The following is a 20,000-nucleotide window of genomic DNA, read 5'->3' as shown; positions in this document are numbered from 1 at the left end:
TGATAGACTCAGAGGAAGAAGAGGAAGAAAATGAAGAAGAGATCTGATAGACTCAGAGGAAGAAGAGGAAGAAAATGAAGAAGAGATCTGATAGAATCAGAGGAAGAAGAGATCTGATAGAATCAGAGGAAGAAGAGGAAGAGATCTGATAGACTCAGAGGAGGAAGAGGAAGAATAGGAAGCCTACTGGGAGAAATATACTCTACAGGGAAAGAGGAGGAACCCACCTCACCTTCTGTCTGACACACACACGCATGTACACACACACACACACACACACACACACACACACACACACACACACACACACACACACACACACACAGGGAGTTGTGAACTACCTTGCAGTTGGGGCTGGACTTCTTGAAGACTCTGAAACGAGAGAGATGAATTACTCACCACATAACAATATAGAGATATTCCTGTGTTCATCACAGATACAGACACTGACAGACTTCAACAGATTTCACTATGAACTACAACCACAACCAGTCAGACAATGCAGTAGGCCTCCTGTAGAATAGGTCTCCTGTAGAATATGTATACTGTAGAATAGGTCTACGTAGAATTGGTCTACTATAGAATAGGTCTACTGTAGAATAGGTCTACTATAGAATAGGTCTACTATAGAATAGGTCTACTATAGAATAGGTCTCCTGTTATTTATGTGAAAAAAGGGAATTCCCCCAGGATGAATTATAGTTGTACTGTATTGTTACACCTCAGGTACAGACCTTTCTAATGACATAAAGTAAGTGTTTTAACAAACAGATAAGGACCATCTACTGAGTTGAATGTGAGAGAACTAGTTCCCCCAAGTGGCAAGACAGTTGTTCAGTGACCATAAACCAAAAAGTAATCTGTCTGATGGTTATGGTGGTACAATGAGAGAGCCCCACCAATAACCATTCATCTCTGTCTCTGTTCCACAGCCCGAGAGAGAGAGACAGAGAGAGAGACAGAGAGAGAGAGAGAGAGAGAGAGAGAGAGAGAGAGATTGAGAGAGAGAGATTGAGTGAGATGGAGAGATAGGGAGAGAGAGAGAGAGAGAGAGAGAGAGAGTTGTAGAAAAGGGGGGAGAGAGAGATGGAGAGATTGAGAGAGGGAGAGAGAGAGAAAGAGATTGAGAGAGATGGAGAGAAGGAGAGAGAGAGAGAGAGAGAGAGACTTGGAGAGAAAGGGGGAGAGAGAGAGAGTTGGAGAGAAAGGGGGAGAGAGAGAGAGAGTTGGAGAGAAAGGGGAAGAGGGAAAAGAGAGAGCGAGTAACTGACTCAGAGAGAGGGGGAAAGGAAGCTCAGCAGCAGATAGTGAGTGAGAAGGAAGGAAGATAGGATGAAGAGAATCGTCTCGAGTTCTATACATCATGTGGTTGAGTCAGCAAGTAGAAGAGAGAGATCACTGGACAAGGTGTAGGAGGAAGGGTTGAGGGAGGAAGGGAGGGAGGGAAAATCCCTTCAGTGAAAAACATCTCTATGAAATACTGGTCAGATCACACACACCGTGCGTTAACACACTCCTCATCCCCAATTTCTCCCAGTGAATAAAGAGAGAGAAACAGAGGAAAGGAGAAACAATGAACAATTGATGAGGGAGATCATTCAGAGGCCATGGGCAAAATTATCTGATAGAGAGAGCGAGAGAAACAAGAAAAAGAACAAGTGAGTGAGGGAAAGAGAAAGAGTGATTACGAGCAAGAGAGAAAGACTCATTGAGAGGGAGAAAGAAAGAAAACAAAGTGGGTGTGTTGGAGAGACAATGTGTCAGTCTACAGCAGACCTAACTCACTCCCCAACTGATATGAATGTTAACACACACATAAACACATTGACCTCTCTCTCTCTCTCTCTCTCTCCCTCTCTCTCTCCCTCTCCCTCTCCCTCAATTCAAGGGGCTTTATTGGCATGGGAATCATACGTGTACATTGCCAAAGCAAGTGAAATAGATACTAAACAAAGTGAAATAAACAATACAAATTAACACTAAACATTACATGCACGAGTTTCATAGGAATAGACACCTTACATTTTTAAAATATAGGACAAAACACACATCACCACAAGAGAGACAACACTACATAAAGAGAGAACTAAGACAACAACACAGCATGGCAACAACACATGACAACACAGCATGGTGGCAACACAACATGACAACAACATGGTAGCAACACAACATGACAACAACATGGTAACAACACAACATGGTAGCAGCACAAAACAGGGTACAAACATTATTGGGCACAGACAACAGCACCAAGGGCAAGAAGGTAGAGACAACAATACATCACGCAAAGCAGCCACAACTGTCAATAAGAGTGTCCATGATTAAGTCTTTGAATGAAGAGATGGAGATAAAACTGTCCAGTTTGAGTGTTTGTTGCAGCTCATTCCAGTCACTAGCTGCAGAGGAGCAACCCAAGGATGTGTGTGCTTTGGGGACCTTTAACAGAATGTGACTGGCAGAATGGGTGTTGTATGTGGAGGATGAGGGCTGCAGTAGATATCTCAGATAGGGGGGAGTGAGGCCTAAGGTGGTTTTATAAATAAGCATCAACCAGTGGGTCTTGCGATGGGTATACAGAGATGACCAGTTTACAGAGGAGTATAGAGTGCAGTGATGTGTCCTATAAGGAGCATTGGTGGCAAATCTGATGGCTGAATGGTAAAGACCATCTAGCCGCTCGAGAGCACCCATACCTGCTGATCTATAAATAATGTCTCCGTAATCTAGCCTAAGTAGGATGGTCATCTGAATCAGGGTCAGTTTGGCAGCTGGGTTGAAAGAGGAGCGATTACGATAGAGAAAACCAAGTCTAGATTTAACTTTGATATGTGCTGTGAGAAAGACAATGTGTCGTCTAGCCAAACTCCCAAGGACTTGTATGAGGTGCATACCTTAAGCTCTAAACCCTCAGAGGTAGTAATCACACCTGTGGGGAGAGGGGCATTCTTCCTACCAAACCACATGACCTTTGTTTTGGAGGTGTTCAGAACAAGGTTAAGAGTAGAGAACGCTTGTTGGACACTAAGAAAGCTTTGTTGTAGAGCATTTAACACATAATCCGGGGAGAGGCCAGCTGAGTATAAGACTGTATCATCTGCATATACATGGATGAGAGAGCTTCCTACTGTCTGAGCTATGATGTTGATGTAAATTGAGAAGAGTGTGGGGCCTGGGATTGAGCCTTGGGGTACACCCTTGGTGACAGGCAGTGGCTGAGACAGCAGATGTTCTGACTTTATACACTGCACTCGTTGAGAGAGGTAGTTAGCAAACCAGGCCAAAGACCCCTCAGAGACACCAATACTCCTTAGTAGAATGGAATGGTCTACCGTATCAAAAGCTTTGGCCAAGTCAATAAAAATAGCAGCACAACATTGCTTAGAATCAAGGGCAATGGTGACATCATTGAGGACCTTTAAGGTTGCAGTGACACATCCATAACCTGAGTGGAAACCAGATTGCATACCAGAGAGAGTACTATAGACATCAAGAAAACCAATCAGTTGATTATTAAGTTTTCCAACACTTTTGATAAACAGGACAAAATAGAAATAGGCCTATAACAGTTAGGATCAGCTTGATCTCCCCCTTTAAATAAAGGACGAACCGTGGCTGCCTTCCAAGCAATGGGAACCTCCCCAGAGAGGAGAGACAGGTTAAAAAGGTCAGAGATAAGCTTGGCTATGATAGGGGCTGCAACCTTAAAGAAGAAAGGGTCTAAACCATCTGACCCAGATGGTTTTTTGGGGTCAAGTTTCAGGAGCTCCTCTAGCACCTCAGACTCAGTGACTGCCTGCAGGGAGAAACTTTGTAGCAGGGCAAGGGGAAAAAAGAGGGAGACGCATCAGGGCTAGACGCATTAGAAGGGGTGGGAGATGTTGGACGGGTAAGGAGGCATGGCTGAGTCAAATAGGAATCCCGACTTAATGAAATGGTGATTAAAGAGCTCCACCATGTGCTTCTTGTCAGTAACAACCACATCATCAACATTAAGGGACATGGGCAGCTGTGAAGAGGAGGGTTTATTCTTCAGGTATTTAACTGTTTCTAGAACTTCTTGGGGTTAGACACACAGAGCGAGAACTTCTCCTTAAAGTAACTAACTTTGGCCTTCCGGCTAGCCTGAGTGCATTTATTTCTCATTTGCCTGAACGAGAGCCAGTCAGCCTGAGTATGCGTGTACCGAACCCAAATGCAGTTCCTGAGGTGGAGTAACTCTGCAAGATCACTGTCGAACCAGGGGCTGAACCTGTTTTTAATTCTCATTTTCTTTATGGGGGCGTGTTTGTTAACAATAGCACTGAAAATATCAAAAAAGAAGGTCCAAGCGTCTTCGACAGAGGGGATCAAGCTGATTCTATACCATTTTACAGAGGCCAGTTCATGAAGGAAGGCTTGCTCATTAACGTTTTCTAGCAAGCGTCTATGACAAATCAGGACAGGTCGTTTTACTGATCAGCCATTACCAACACAGGCTGGAAAATAGTGATCACTAAGGTCACTACACAAAACACCACTGATACCTATCAGGATTATTTGTGAGGATAACATCGAGGAGAGTAGCCTTTTCTGGGTGTTTGGAGTTATACCTTGTGTGATTGGTAATAATCTGAGAAAGATTTAGGGAGTCCTATTGCTTTAGGACTTGGTCAGGTGGTTTAAGCATATCCCAGTTTAAGTCACCTAGCAGGACAAATTCAGACTTAGTGTAAGGGACCAGGAGAGAGCTTATGGCAGGTAGGGTACAGGCCAGTGCTGATGGAGGACGATAACACCCAGCAACAGTCAACAAAGAGCTATTTGAAAGTTGAATGCTTAAAACCAGCAAATCAAATTGTTTGCGGACAGACTTGGTGGAGACAACAGAGCACTGAAGGTGATCCTTGGGAAAGATTGCCACTCCACCACCTTTGGAAGATCTGTCTTGCCGAAAAGTTTATAACCAGAAAAGTTAACATCAGTATTCAAAACACTCTTCCTTAGACTTTTATCTCCCTCACCAACTTCAAACATCTGCTATCTGAGCAGCTAACCGATCGCTGCAGCTGTACATAGTCTATAGTCTAAATAAATTAAATAAATAAATAAACCACGTCTTAGTAATGACCAACACATCTGGATTGGAGCTATGAACTCAGACTTTCAATTGATACATTTTAGATAATAAGCTTCTATTGTTAACGTGCAGAAAAGCCAGACTTTTACTAGAGCAGAAATCAGTGAAGCAGATATCAGAGCACAAGTCAGAATTGGGGCTAGCAACAGTAGATAGGCCAGGGTGTACATACACATTTCCAGATATCATCAACAGTAATACAATCAATACTGTTTAGAATGTACTGTTTAGTAACATCGTACTCAGTTAGCAACAAATATCAACTACTAATCATCCATACCAAGAAGGTGCCATCTATTGCGCAATCGCGCATGTTCCCCGCCATTCATTGATTTTTGTAGAGCACGTCCCCTATTCTGATTATCAGCTGTTGTCAAGCACACATGGGCGTGAAAAGACGATTCTCTTCCTCAATAGTATGCAGTGAATTCTACTAGAGAAAAGCCAAAATTAATATGACATCCTGGCATTTAAAACATACGCAATAATCACAATTTCCCATACTATAAAGCATTATATTTTCATACTCAAAAAGCCTACGCAAGTATGGTTATTCAGACTAGCTATCTAGAGCTACTTGGAACCCTACTAATCCATGACTGGTCTATCGACATCACCGCACGAGGAGGCAAAAACAGGCTTACCTCCATCGCGACGTCCCCCAAAGGCCCTTCTGCTTACTCGCTAGCCCCGGTCTGCTAACTGCTTGCTTGCTAACCCCGGTCTGCTAACTGCTAGCTTGCTAACCTCGATCTGCTAACTGCTAGCTTGTTAGCCCCGGCCTACTAACTGCTAGCTTGTTAGCCCCGGCCTACTAACTGCTAGCTTGTTAGCCCCGGCCTGCTAACTGTCTGAATCACCGTGTCCCCAGCCAGCCCAATCACTCACTGGACCCAAATGATCACTTGGCTACGCATGCCTCTCTCTAATATCAATATGCCTCGTCAATTACTGTCCTGGTTAGTGATTACTGTCTTATTTCACTGTAGAGCCTCTAGCCCCGCTCAATATGCCTTAACCAACCATGTTGTTCCACCTCCTACATATGCGATGACATCACCTGGTTTAAACATCTCTAGAGACTATATCTCTCTCATCATTACTCTATGCCTAGGTTTACCTCCAATGTACTCACATCCTACCTTACCTTTGTTTGTACACTATGCCTTGAATCTATGCTATTGTGCCCAGAAACCTGCTCCTTTTACTCTCTGTTCCGAACTTGCTTCGGCCAGTTTGTATAGCCTTTAGCCGAACCCTTAATCCAGGTCCTGCAGTGCCTAGCTCCACTCCCACTCCCCAGGAGCTCTCATTTGTTGACTTCTGTAACCGTAAAAGCCTTGGTTTCATGCATGTTAAAAAACATTAGAAGCCTACTCCCTAAGTTTGTTTTACTCACTGCTTTAGCACACTCTGCCAACCCGGATGTCTTAGTCGTGTCTGAATCCTGGCTTAGGAAAAACACCAAAAACCCTGAAATCTCCATCCCTAACTATAACATTTTCCGCCAAGATAGAACTGTCAAAGGCGGCAGTGTTGTGATCTACTGCAAAGATAGCGTTCTGTCTTACTTTCCAGGTCTGTACCCAAACAATTCGAGCTTCTACTTCTAAAAATGCACCTTTCCAGAAACAAGTCTCTCACCGTTGCCGCTTGCTACAGACCACCCTCTGCCTCAGCTGTGCCCTCGACACCATATGTGAATTGATTGCCCCCATCTATCTTCTGAGCTCGTCCTACTAGGTGACCTAAACTGGGACATGCTTAACACCCCGGCCATCCTACAATCTAAGCTTGATGCCCTCAATCTCACACAAATGATCAATGAACATACCAGGTACAACCCCAAATCCGTAAACACGGGCACCCTCATAGATATCCTCCTAACTAACTGGCCCTCCAAATACACCTCTGCTGTTTTCAACCAAGATCTCAGCGATCACTGCCTCATTGCCTGCATCCATAATGGGTCTGCGGTCAAACGACCACCCCTCATCACTGTCAAACGCTCCCTGAAACACTTCAGCGAGCAGGACTTTCTAATCGATCTGGCCAGGGTATACTGGAATGACATTAACCTCATCCCGTCAGTAGAGGATGCCTGGTTATTCTTTAAAAGTGCTTTCCTCACCATCTTAAATAAGCATGCTCCATTAAAAAAAATGTGGAACTAGGAATAGATATAGTCTGGTTAGACTGTAAACTCTCCTTCCAGACTCACATTAAGCATCTCCAATCCAAAATTAAATCTAGAATCGGGCTTTATATATCGCAACAAAGCATCCTTCACTCATGCTGCCAAACATACCCTCGTAAAACTGACCATCCTACCGATCCTCGACTTCGGCGATGTCATTTACAAAATAGGCTCCAACACTCTACTCAACAAATTGGATGCAGTCCATCACAGTGCCATCCGTTTTTTCACCAAAGCCCCATACACTACCCACTACTGCGACCTGTACACTCTCGTTGTTTGGCCCTCGCTTCATACTCATCGCCAAACCCACTGGCTATAGGTTATCTACAAGTCTCTGCTAGGTAAAGCCCCGCCTTATCTCAGCTCACTGGTCACCATAGCAGCACCCACTCGTAGCACACACTCCAGCAGGTATATCTCACTGGTCACCCCCAAAACCAATTCCTCCTTTGGTCGCCTTTCCTTACAGTTCTCTGCTGCCAATGACTGGAACGAACTGCAAAAATCACTGAAGCTGGAGACTCTATTCTCCATCACTAGCTTTAAGCACCAGCTGTCAGAGCAGCTCACAGATCACTGCACCTGTACATAGCCCATCTGTAAACAGCCCATCTATCTACCTCATCCCCATACTGTATTTATTTATTTATCTTGCTCCTTTGCACCCCAGTATCTCTACTTGCACATTCATCTTCTGCACATCTACCATTCCAGTGTTTAATTGCTATATTGTAATTACTTCGCCACCATGGACTATTTATTGCCATAACTCCCTTATCTTACCTCATTTGCACTCAATGTATATAGACTTTTTGTTTTCTTTTTTCTACTGTATTATTGACTGTATGTTTTTTTTTAATTCCATGTGTAACTCTGTGTTGTTGTATGTGTCGAACTGCTATGCATTATCTTGGCCAGGTCGCAGTTGCAAATGAGAACTTGTTCTCAACTAGCCTACCTGTTTAAATAATGGTGAAATCAAAATAAAAACACTTTAAAAAGACATGGGACTCCAACAGACACATGGACTCCAACAGACACATGGGACTCCAACAGACACATGGACTCCAACAGACACATGGGACTCCAACAGACACATGGACTCCAACAGACACATGGACTCCAACAGACACATGGGACTCCAACAGACACATGGACTCCAACAGACACATGGGACTCCAACAGACACATGGACTCCAACAGACACATGGGACTCCAACAGACACATGGACTCCAACAGACACATGGGACTCCAACAGACACATGGACTCCAACAGACACATGGGACTCCAACAGACACATGGACTCCAACAGACACATGGGACTCCAACAGACACATGGACTCCAACAGACACATGGACTCCAACAGACACATGGACTCCAACAGACACATGGGACTCCAACAGACACATGGACTCCAACAGACACATGGACTCCAACAGACACATGGACTCCAACACACACAGGCACACACACGAAAACGAAGGTAATCATACACAGTCACTAAAAGGTTACCAATCAATGATCGAGTGTGACTGCATGTACTCCCATTTAGCTGTTAATCCACTGTGTGTGTGTGTGTTTGGACACTTACACAACCCCCTAAATGGGTTCTATTTCATTCCCATGGCAGGCAGATGGGGCTTGCATGCATTGCTATGGAAACAGAAGAATACCAAAAAAGTATATGATACAACATGTAAATAAATGAATCACAAAACTGACCTGACTAGAACCACAATCCCACAAAGAGTCTGAGGAAGTAGCCAAGAGACAAACACACACAGAGACTTGACATGGGATAGAGTGTCCTAACACTAGTTCAGGAAGTCCATATGGGAATATGCTGAGACAGACAGACAGACAGACAGACAGACAGACAGACAGACAGACAGACAGACAGACAGACAGACAGACAGACAGACAGACAGACAGACAGAAAGGGAGAGAAAGAGAGAGAAAGAGAGGGAAGAAAATAAAGAGAGAGTGACCAGTCCATCCCTGTAGCAAGGTCAACAGCAGTCCAAACAAGATACAGAGAGATAGCTGAAAGAACTGGACCAAAACACATCAACATTTAAAAGTGGTTTTCTATTGGACTCAAAAAGACAATCTTTCACAGTAAGGAGTTGGGAGAATTTTTTTTCAACGCTGACTCTTAATACTTCCATCTTATTTGAGACTAGTTTGTTAAGACCAGCTGAGGTTCATGATATAAAACTACAACACAGAGTATGTTGATGGATTGTGGGTAAGGCCCTGCGATATAAACTACAACACAGAGTATATTGATGGATTGTGGGTAAGGCCCTGCGATATAAACTACAACACAGAGTATGTTGATGGATTGTGGGTAAGGCCCTGCGATATAAACTACAACACAGAGTATGTTGATGGATTGTGGGTAAGGCCCTGTGATATAAACTACAACACAGAGTATGTTGATGGATTGTGGGTAAGGCCCTGCGATATAAACTACAACACAGAGTATATTGATGGATTGTGGGTAAGGCCCTGTGATATAAACTACAACACAGAGTATGTTGATGGATTGTGGGTAAGGCCCTGCGATATAAACTACAACACAGAGTATGTTGATGGATTGTGGGTAAGGCCCTGCGATATAAAACTACAACACAGAGTATGTTGATGGATTGTGGGTAAGGCCCTGCGATATAAACTACAACACAGAGTATGTTGATGGATTGTGGGTAAGGCCCTGCGATATAAAACTACAACACAGAGTATGTTGATGGATTGTGGGTAAGGCCCTGTGATATAAACTACAACACAGAGTATGTTGATGGATTGTGGGTAAGGCCCTGCGATATAAAACTACAACACAGAGTATGTTGATGGATTGTGGGTAAGGCCCTGCGATATAAACTACAACACAGAGTATGTTGATGGATTGTGGGTAAGGCCCTGCGATATAAAACTACAACATAGAGTATGTTGATGGATTGTGGGTAAGGCCCTGCGATATAAAACTACAACACAGAGTATGTTGATGGATTGTGGGTAAGGCCCTGCGATATAAAACTACAACACAGAGTATGTTGATGGATTGTGGGTAAGGCCCTGTGATATAAACTACAACACAGAGTATGTTGATGGATTGTGGGTAAGGCCCTGCGATATAAAACTACAACACAGAGTATGTTGATGGATTGTGGGTAAGGCCCTGCGATATAAACTACAACACAGAGTATGTTGATGGATTGTGGGTAAGGCCCTGCGATATAAAACTACAACATAGAGTATGTTGATGGATTGTGGGTAAGGCCCTGCGATATAAAACTACAACACAGAGTATGTTGATGGATTGTGGGTAAGGCCCTGCGATATAAAACTACAACACAGAGTATGTTGATGGATTGTGGGTAAGGCCCTGTGATATAAAACTACAACACAGAGTATGTTGATGGACTAGCATTCTGCACTGTCCAGGGGGTGGACTTGTTCATCAAGCTGCCTCTCGCTACAGAAACAGGAGATGGACTCCTGCTCCTATGGACCTGTCTGGCTCAGACAGGGTTTACTTAATTACCATACAGAATGAGATGTCATAATGTTGTGTAATAAAACAATAGAAGACTAAGCAGAAGCAAAGGTCAGGTTGTTCATGTTAGTGTTTCTCTCTTCAATCCATTAGACTAGGCTCCCAACAGACCCTGACATCTAGAAACAGCACTGATATAGTCAAACATATACAGAAACATTCACATCGGCCCAGAGGGAATGCAAATATTAGTGACACCAGACACCAGTGTACATGGCACACACACACACACACACACACACACACACACACACACACACACACACACACACACATACACACACATTTCCTTACTCCTCTCTCTCCCTACGTGGCTCTATCCAATCACAACTAAGCTTCCGAGAAGACCATCGCAGCTGTGAGACGTCATTATGATGACTGTTTGTCAATAGAACCCCTCTTAGCGCAAGGACAGTCTGTCTGTCTGTCTGTCTGTCTGTCTGTCTGTCTGTCTGTCTGTCTGTCTGTCTGTCTGTCTGTCTGTCTGTCTGTCTGTCTGTCTGTCTGTCAAAAGAGAGAGACAGAGAGAGAGACTAGAGAAACACATTACAGAGAGAGAGAGAGAGAGAGAGAGAGAGAGAGAGAGAGAGAGAGAGAGAGGAGTAATGAAATGTGTGTACAGTCAGGAAAGTGTTAAGCCAAGAGTAACTGAACTGATCAACCCCAGCCAGGTCACCCATGATACAAGTCAGTATTTGATGTCCATCCATGTCTGAGGATGTCGGGAGATGGCGTGGAAACCAGCCACTAGAGGCAACAGTGGCCGCTGTTACCTTCAAGATGCGTAAGCATCTGGGTCCAAAGGTTGCAGGTTCAAATCCAGCAATAGAAAGTTATTTTTGATTTAAACCTATCCCTATCCCTTAACCCTAACCTTCTCCCTTACCTTAACCCTTACCTTAACCCTTACCTTAACCCTAGCCTTCTCCCTTACCTTAACCCTTACCTTAACCAATCTGATTTAATGCCTACTTACATTTTACGTTTGAGAAACATGGATGAACGTCTAACTCTGAAGCGAGACTGGGAGAACACAGTGTGTGTGTGCGACCACACAAAACAATGAAGAGTCTATGAAATGCTGACTCTGCGACGCTAAAAGGAAGCATGAAGTACAGTGGAGTTCATACTCTCTCTCACACACACGCACGCACGCACGCACATACACACACACACTGAGTTTTGCGCAGTCAGATCAATATTATTCTTTAGTGCCATGATCTGACGTCTCAGTGGAAGTTCATTATGTTAATAGTTTCAGTGTCTTATCAAATCAAATCAAATCCCATTTTATTGGTCACAGACACATGGTTAGCAGATGTTATTGGTCACATACACATGGTTAGAACATGTTATTGGTCACATACACATGATTAGCATATGTTATTGGTCACATACACATGGTTAACACATGTTATTGGTTACATACACATGGTTAGCATATGTTATTGGTAACATACACATGGTTAGCAGATGTTATTGGTCACATACACATGGTTAGCAGATGTTATTGGTCACATACACATGGTTAGCAGATGTTATTGGTCACATACACATGGTTAGCAGATGTTATTGGTCACATACTGTTACGGATACAGTTATCCTGTGTGTGTGTATCCTGTGTGTGTGTTTCTTTTCTCTCCTTCTCCCCTCACAGGTGAAAATCATCACTCCCCAATCAGTCAACAATCAATCATCAATCAGAAGACACACCTCCTCCTATTTCCTACCCTATCACAGTTCCTTCCCCATGGTTTAAAAACACCATCATTTGTTTGTTCTAGAGCTCAATCTCTAGCTCAATCTCTAGCTCAATCTCTCTGTAAATGCCATGTCTGTAGGTCTCTGTGTTTCACTCTCGCTTTGTGTCTTAACCTCTCTTTTGTTTAAAGCACCTCCATAGCACTTTGTCATCACCTGTGAGTATTGTTTTTGGTTATGGTGTTTGTTTGTTGCTGGTGGGAAAAGGGGGAAACCAAGACAAGTCGCCCATGGGCATACACTACCCGTAGGTGAACTTTGTTAAATACACTAGTTAGAACTGGGCGGACCACCCACTGTATTTTTGGTTAGTTAGTTAGCTGTTGTTAAAGTAGGCTAGTCTAGCTTAGGGGTGTTTTTGAATACTTATTGTTTCTTTCCTTGGGTCCAGCTCAGCCCCTTTTCCTGCTCCCCCCATTACTGTGTGTTTATAAATAAACCTAGAGTTTGACGGTAGATTTCTGTTGTCGTGGTTATTTCGTTCACACTTTTACTTTGTCACAATAATAATTTGCATGAGTTATGTTACGGGTCTCATTACCATCCCCCCTAGACTGTCGGGCCAAAAGGGATTCGTAACACATACACATGGTTAGCAGATGTTAATGGTCACATACACATGGTTAGCACATGTTATTGGTCACATACACATGGTTAGCACATGTTATTGGTCACATACACATGGTTAGCACATGTTATTGGTCACATACACATGGTTAGCAGATGTTATTGGTCACATACACATGGTTAGCAGATGTTATTGGTCACATACACATGGGTAGCAGATGTTATTGGTCACATACACATGGTTAGCAGATGTTATTGGCCACATGCACATGTTATTGGTCACATACACATGGTTAGCAGATGTTATTGGTCACCGACACATGGTTAGCAGATGTTATTGGTCACCGACACATGGTTAGCAGATGTTATTGGTCACAGACACATGGTTAGCAGATGTTATTGGTCACAGACACATGGTTAGCACATGTTATTGGTCACATACACATGGTTAGCAGATGTTATTGGCCACAGACACATGGTTAGCATATGTTAATGTGAGTGTAGTGAAATGCTTGTGCTTCTAGTTCCGACAGTGTAGTAGTATCTAACAAGTAATATCTAATCATTTCACGACAACTACTAGGGCATTGAAGATGAAATGTGGCTGGGTCTTTCAGCATGACAATGATCCCAAACACACCACCCAGGCAACAAAGGAGTGGCTTCGTAAGAAGCATTTCAAGGTCCTGGAGTGTCCTAGCCAGTCTCCAGATCTCAACCCCATAGAAAATCTTTGGAGGGAGTTGAAAGTCTGTGTTGCCCAGCAACAGCCCCAAAACATCACTGCTCTAGAGGAGATCTACATGGAGGAATGGGCCAAAATACCAGCAACAGTGTGTGAAAACCTTGTGAAGACTTACAGAAAACGTTTGACCTCTGTCATTGCCAACAAAGGGTATATAACAAAGTATTGAGATAAACTTTTGTTATTGACCAAATACTTATTTTCTACCATAATTTGCAAATAAATTCATTAAAAATCCTACAATGTGATTTTCTGGATTTTTTTTCCCTCATTTTGTCTGTCATAGTTGAAGTGTACCTATGATGAAAATTACAGGCCTCTCTCATCTTTTTAAGTGGGAGAACTTGCACAATTGTTTGTATATAGACAGTCTGATGGCCTTGAGATAGAAGCTGTTTTTCAGTCTCTCGGTCCCCGCTTTGATGTACCTGTACTGACCTCGCCTTCTGGATGATAGCGGGGTGAACAGGCCGTGGCTCGGGTGGTTGTTGTCCTTGATGATCTTTATGGCCTTCCTGTAACATCGAGTGGTGTAGGTGTCCTGGAGGGCAGGTAGTTTTCACCCGGTGATGCGTTGTGCAGACCTCACTACCCTCTGGAGAGCCTTACAGTTATGGGCGGAGCAGTTGCAGTACCAGGTGGTGATACAGCCCGACAGGATGCTCTCGATTGTGCATCTGTAAAAGTTTGTGACGGTTTTAGGTGACAAGCTGAATTTCTTCAGCCTCCTGAGGTTGAAGAAAGGGGGAGACCGAGTCAGTTGTCCAACTGAATGCCTTCCACTGAAATGTGTCTTCTGCATTTAACCCAACCCCTCAGAATCAGAGGTACAGGGGGCAGCCATAATCGACATCCACGTTTTCAGCGCCCGGGGAACAGTGGGTTAACTGCCTTGTTCAGGGGCATAATGACAGATTTTTACCTTGTCAGCTCGGGGACTTGATCTAGCAACCTTTCCGTTACCGGCTCAACACTCTAACCACTAGGCTACCTGCCACCCCCTGCTGTTTCGCCATCTTCACCACACTGTCTGTGTGGGTGGACCATTTCAGTTTGTCAGTGATGTGTACGCCGAGGAACTCTCCACCTTCTCCACTACTAACCCGTCGATGTGGATAGGGAGGGTGCTCCCTCTGCTCTTTTTTGAAGTCCACGATCCTCTCTTTTGTTTTGTTGACGTTGAGTGTGAGGTTAATTTACATGGGGTGTGTTATCATATGCTAATGTTAGGTGGTTCATTTACATGGGGTGTGTTATCATATGCTAATGCTAGGTGTTTCATTTCCATGGGGTGTGTTATCATAAGCTAATGCTAGGTGGTTCATTTCCATGGGGTGTGTTTTCATATGCTAAAGATAGGTGGTTCATTTCCACAAGGTGTGCTATCATATGCTAATGCTAGGTGGTTCATTTCCACGGGGTGTGTTATCATATGCTAATGCTAGGTGGTTCATTTCCACGGGGTGTGTTATCATATGCTAATGCTAGGTGGTTCATTTCCACGGGGTGTGTTTTCATGTCTGGCCAGCAAGGACAACTATTCACAGGGTGCATTGTGTGAGTAGTTCCGACCAGGAAGCTCCCTTGAGCTAGTTCTAGAATCTATCCTTTTGTTCTGCTGTTTGTCTTGTTCTTATTCTCTTAACGGATTATATAGGGATTAGAACAGGCCAGATTAGCTCACATGTACAGTAAGGCATTGGGATATTAACACACACAGGACTGGCCAGATTAGCTCACATGTACAGTAAGGCATTGGGAGATTAACACACACAGGACTGGCCAGATTAGCTCACATGTACAGTAAGGCATTGGGAGATTAACACACACAGGACTGGCCAGATTAGCTCACATGTACAGTAAGGCATTGGGAGATTAACACACACAGGACTGGCCAGATTAGCTCACATGTACAGTAAGGCATTGGGAGATTAACACACACAGGACTGGCCAGATTAGCTCACATGTACAGTAAGGCATTGGGAGATTAACACACACAGGACTGACCAGATTAGCTCACATGTACAGTAAGGCATTGGGAGATTAACACACACAGGACTGACCAGATTAGCTCACATGTACAGTAAGGCATTGGGAGATTAACACATGTTGAGGTTTAGACCCTCAAACGGCCAGACTACAATAATCTTATTGATGAATGTCCAGAAGACTGCTGGTACAGGATCAACACACACACAATGCCTAGAGACAGGGCTGTGTGTTTATATTACCTGACTGAGGCTACGCAGAATGAAGAGGAGGGGGAGAGAAGGAACGAGAGGTTGAGAGAGAGAGAGAGAGAAAGAGAGAGAGAGAGAGAGAGAGAGAGAGAGAGAGAGAGAGAAAGAGAGAGAAATTGAGAGAAGGAGAGCGAGAAAGAGTGAGAAAGAGAGAGAAAGGGAGCGAGAGAGAGAAAGAGAACAAGAAAGAGAGAGGGAAAGAAAGAGAGAGAGAAAGAAAGAAAGAAAGAAAGAAAGAAAGAGAGAGTGAGTGAGTGAGTGAGTGAGTGAGTGAGTGAGTGAGTGAGTGAGTGAGTGAGTGAGTGAGTGAGTGAGTGAGTGAGTGAGTGAGTGAGTGAGTGAGAAAGAGAGAGACAGAGAGAGACAGAGAGAGACAGAGAGAGAGAGAGGAGTGGTACTTTAAATCATGTTAAAAATGTTTATCTCAGTCCTGTGTTGTTGTCCAGGGCACTCTGCCCAGTTTGCCACACATACACACACACACACACACACACAAACTGTGAGACTCCCATAACTCAATTTCTTTCCTCTCTATATCTAAATATATATTGAGCTCTAAACATGATGATTAAATGACTATGGACACAATGAACAAAAGCACACTCACCACATAATGACTGTCTGACCGCAGAATGACTGTGTGCCTTAAAATACTATTGTACAAACACACAACCGATTGACAGTTTCTGACTACAGAATGACTGTGTCTGACTACAGAATGACTGTCTGACTACAGAATGACTGTCTGACTACAGAATGACTGTCTGACTACAGAATGGCTGTCTGACTACAGAATGACTGTCTGACTACATAATGACTGTCTGACTACATAATGACTGTCTGACTACAGAATGACTGTCTGACTACAGAATGACTGTCTGACTATAGAATGACTGTGTCTGACTACAGAATGACTGTCTGACTACAGAATTACTGTGTTTGACTACAGAATGACTGTCTGACTACAGAATGACTGTCTGACTACAGAACGAATGCCTGACTACAGAATGACTGTGTCTGACTACAGAATGACTCTGTCTGACTACAGAATGACTGTCTGACTATAGAATGACTGTGTCTGACTACAGAATGACTGTCTGACTACAGAATTACTGTGTCTGACTACAGAACGAATGCCTGACTACAGAATGACTGTGTCTGACTACAGAATGACTCTGTCTGACTACAGAATGACTGTCTGACTACATAATGACTGTCTGACTACAGAATGACTGTCTGACTACATAATGACTGTCTGACTACAGAATGACTGTCTGACTACAGAATGACTCTGTCTGACTACAGAATGACTGCCTGACTACAGAATGACTCTGTCTGACTACAGAATGACTGTCTGACTACATAATGACTGTCTGACTACATAATGACTGTCTGACTACAGAATGACTGTCTGACTACAGAATGGCAGCCTGACTACAGAATGACTGTCTGACTACAGAATGGCTGTGTCTGACTACAGAATGACTGTGTCCGACTACAGAATGACTGTCTGACTACAAAATGACTGTCTGACTACAGAATGGCTGCCTGACTACATAATGACTCTGTCTGACTACAGAATGACTGTCTGACTACAGAATGACTGTCTGACTACAGAATGGCTGCCTGACTACATAATGACTCTGTCTGACTACAGAATGACTGTCTGACTACAGAATGACTGTCTGACTACATAATGACTGTCTGACTACAGAATGACTGTGTCTGACTACAGAATGACTGTGTCTGACTACAGAATGACTGTCTGACTACATGACTGTCTGACTACATAATGACTGTCTGACTACATAATGACTCTGTCTGACTACATAATGACTGTCTGACTACAGAATGACTGTCTGACTACAGAATGACTGTGTCTGACTACATAATGACTGTCTGACTACAGAATGACTGTGTCTGACTACAGAATGACTGTCTGACTACAGAATGACTGTCTGACTACAGAATGACTGTCTGACTACAGTGTGTGTGTGTGTGTGTGTGTGTGTGTGTGTGTGTGTGTGTGTGTGTAGAGTGTGTCTAACTGAGGCAGGATATGAGAGGGCAGGAGGACAAAAAGAGAATGTGTCAATTAGAGAGAGAGAGAAGGGACAAGGGGTTTAGCGAGGGAGGGAAGGTGAGAGAGGAGGGGAGAGAGCGAGAGAGAGAGAAGGTGAGAGCGGAGGGGAGAGAGCGAGAGAGGGAGAGAGAGAGAGAGAGAAGGTGAGAGCGGGGTGGAGAGAGCAAGAGAAGGAGAGAGAGAGAGAGAGAGAGAGAAGGTGAGAGCGGAGGGGAGAGAGCGAGAGAGAGAGAAGGTGAGAGCGGAGGGGAGAGAGCGAGAGAGAGAGAGAGAGAGAGAAGGTGAGAGCAGAGGGGAGAGAGCGAGAGAGGGAGAGAGAGAGAGAAGGTGAGAGAGGGGAGAGAGAGAGAGAGAGAGAGAGAGAGAGAGAGAGAGAGAGGAGAGAAAGGGAGAGAGTGAGGGCGGAGGGTGGAGAGAGAGAGAGAGTGAGAGGAAAGACTACATATAAATGTGCTGATTCTGCCTTGCAAATCCTGAAGAAAATTCACAATGAGGAAAGAGAGTGAGCGAGAAAAAAAGAGGGAGAGAGTGTGAACGTCCCTCCTCCAAACCTCACAGTCCTCTGCACTAAAATCTCTCCCCTCAGGTCCTTCTTGGATCATTCAATTCAATTCAATGAACTATATTGGTAACATTCTCATTGTTAAATTGGATAGATGGCGATAGGCAGATTACATTGTTTTGACTTTTGACATAAGATATCATTTCACACACACACCCAACCCTGTGGGACTGGACTCAATCTAACACCGTTTAAATGTTACTTTCATACAGTCTGTTGTGGTAGAAAAAAACCTTGAGGGAAAGAGTTTGGATAGAGGGATGAGGAAAGAGAAGACAGGAATGAAATACAGAGTTGGGATAGAGGGATGAGGAAAGAGAAGACAGGAATGAAATACAGAGTTTGGATAGAGGGATGAGGAAAGAGAAAACAGGAATGAAAGACAGAGTTTGGATAGAGGGATGAGGAAAGAGAAGACAGGAATGAAAGACAGCGTTGGGATAGAGGGATGAGGAAAGAGAAGACAGGAATGAAAGACAGCGTTGGGAGAGAGGGATGAGGAAAGAGAAGACAGGAATGAAATACAGAGTTTGGATAGATGGATGAGGAAAGAGAAGACAGGAATGAAAGACAGAGTTTGGATAGAGGGATGAGGAAAGAGAAGACAGGAATGAAAGACAGCGTTGGGATAGAGGGATGAGGAAAGAGAAGACAGGAATGAAAGACAGAGTTGGGATAGAGGGATGAGGAAAGAGAAGACAGGAATGAAAGACAGAGTTTGGATAGAGGGATGAGGAAAGAGAAGACAGGAATGAAAGACAGCGTTGGGATAGAGGGATGAGGAAAGAGAAGACATGAATGAAAGACAGCGTTGGGATAGAGGGATGAGGAAAGAGAGGACAGGAATGAAAGACAGCATTGGGATAGAGGGATGAGGAAAGAGAAGACAGGAATGAAAGACAGAGTTGGGATAGAGGGATGAGGAAAGAGAAGACAGGAATGAAAGACAGAGTTGGGATAGAGGGATGAGGAAAGAGAAGACAGGAATGAAAGACAGAGTTGGGATAGAGGGATGAGGAAAGAGAAGACAGGAATGAAAGACAGAGTTGGGATAGAGGGATGAGGAAAGAGAAGACAGGAATGAAAGACAGAGTTGGGATAGAGGGATGAGGAAAGAGAAGACAGGAATGAAAGACAGAGTTGGGATAGAGGGATGAGGAA

At 43.8% G+C, this 20,000-nt stretch overlaps 1 protein-coding gene across 2 annotated transcripts in view; it reads right to left on the bottom strand.

The window, feature by feature from the left end:
* The window catches only part of LOC115125538 (arrestin red cell-like), a 159,165-nt gene that overhangs the window by 73,813 nt on the left and 65,352 nt on the right, over positions 1 to 20,000 (bottom strand). For both annotated transcript variants that reach the window (XM_065025290.1, XM_065025291.1), the window contains exon 2: positions 342 to 372. In XM_065025290.1, the coding sequence (XP_064881362.1) occupies positions 342 to 372 (31 nt within the window). The remainder of the gene's footprint in view (positions 1 to 341; positions 373 to 20,000) is intronic.

This window comes from Oncorhynchus nerka, linkage group LG12 (genome assembly GCF_034236695.1).
Source record: "Oncorhynchus nerka isolate Pitt River linkage group LG12, Oner_Uvic_2.0, whole genome shotgun sequence".
Taxonomy (NCBI): domain Eukaryota; kingdom Metazoa; phylum Chordata; class Actinopteri; order Salmoniformes; family Salmonidae; genus Oncorhynchus; species Oncorhynchus nerka.
The sequence above is the reverse complement of the archived record's forward strand: the minus strand, read 5'-3'. Positions and strand labels throughout refer to the sequence as shown.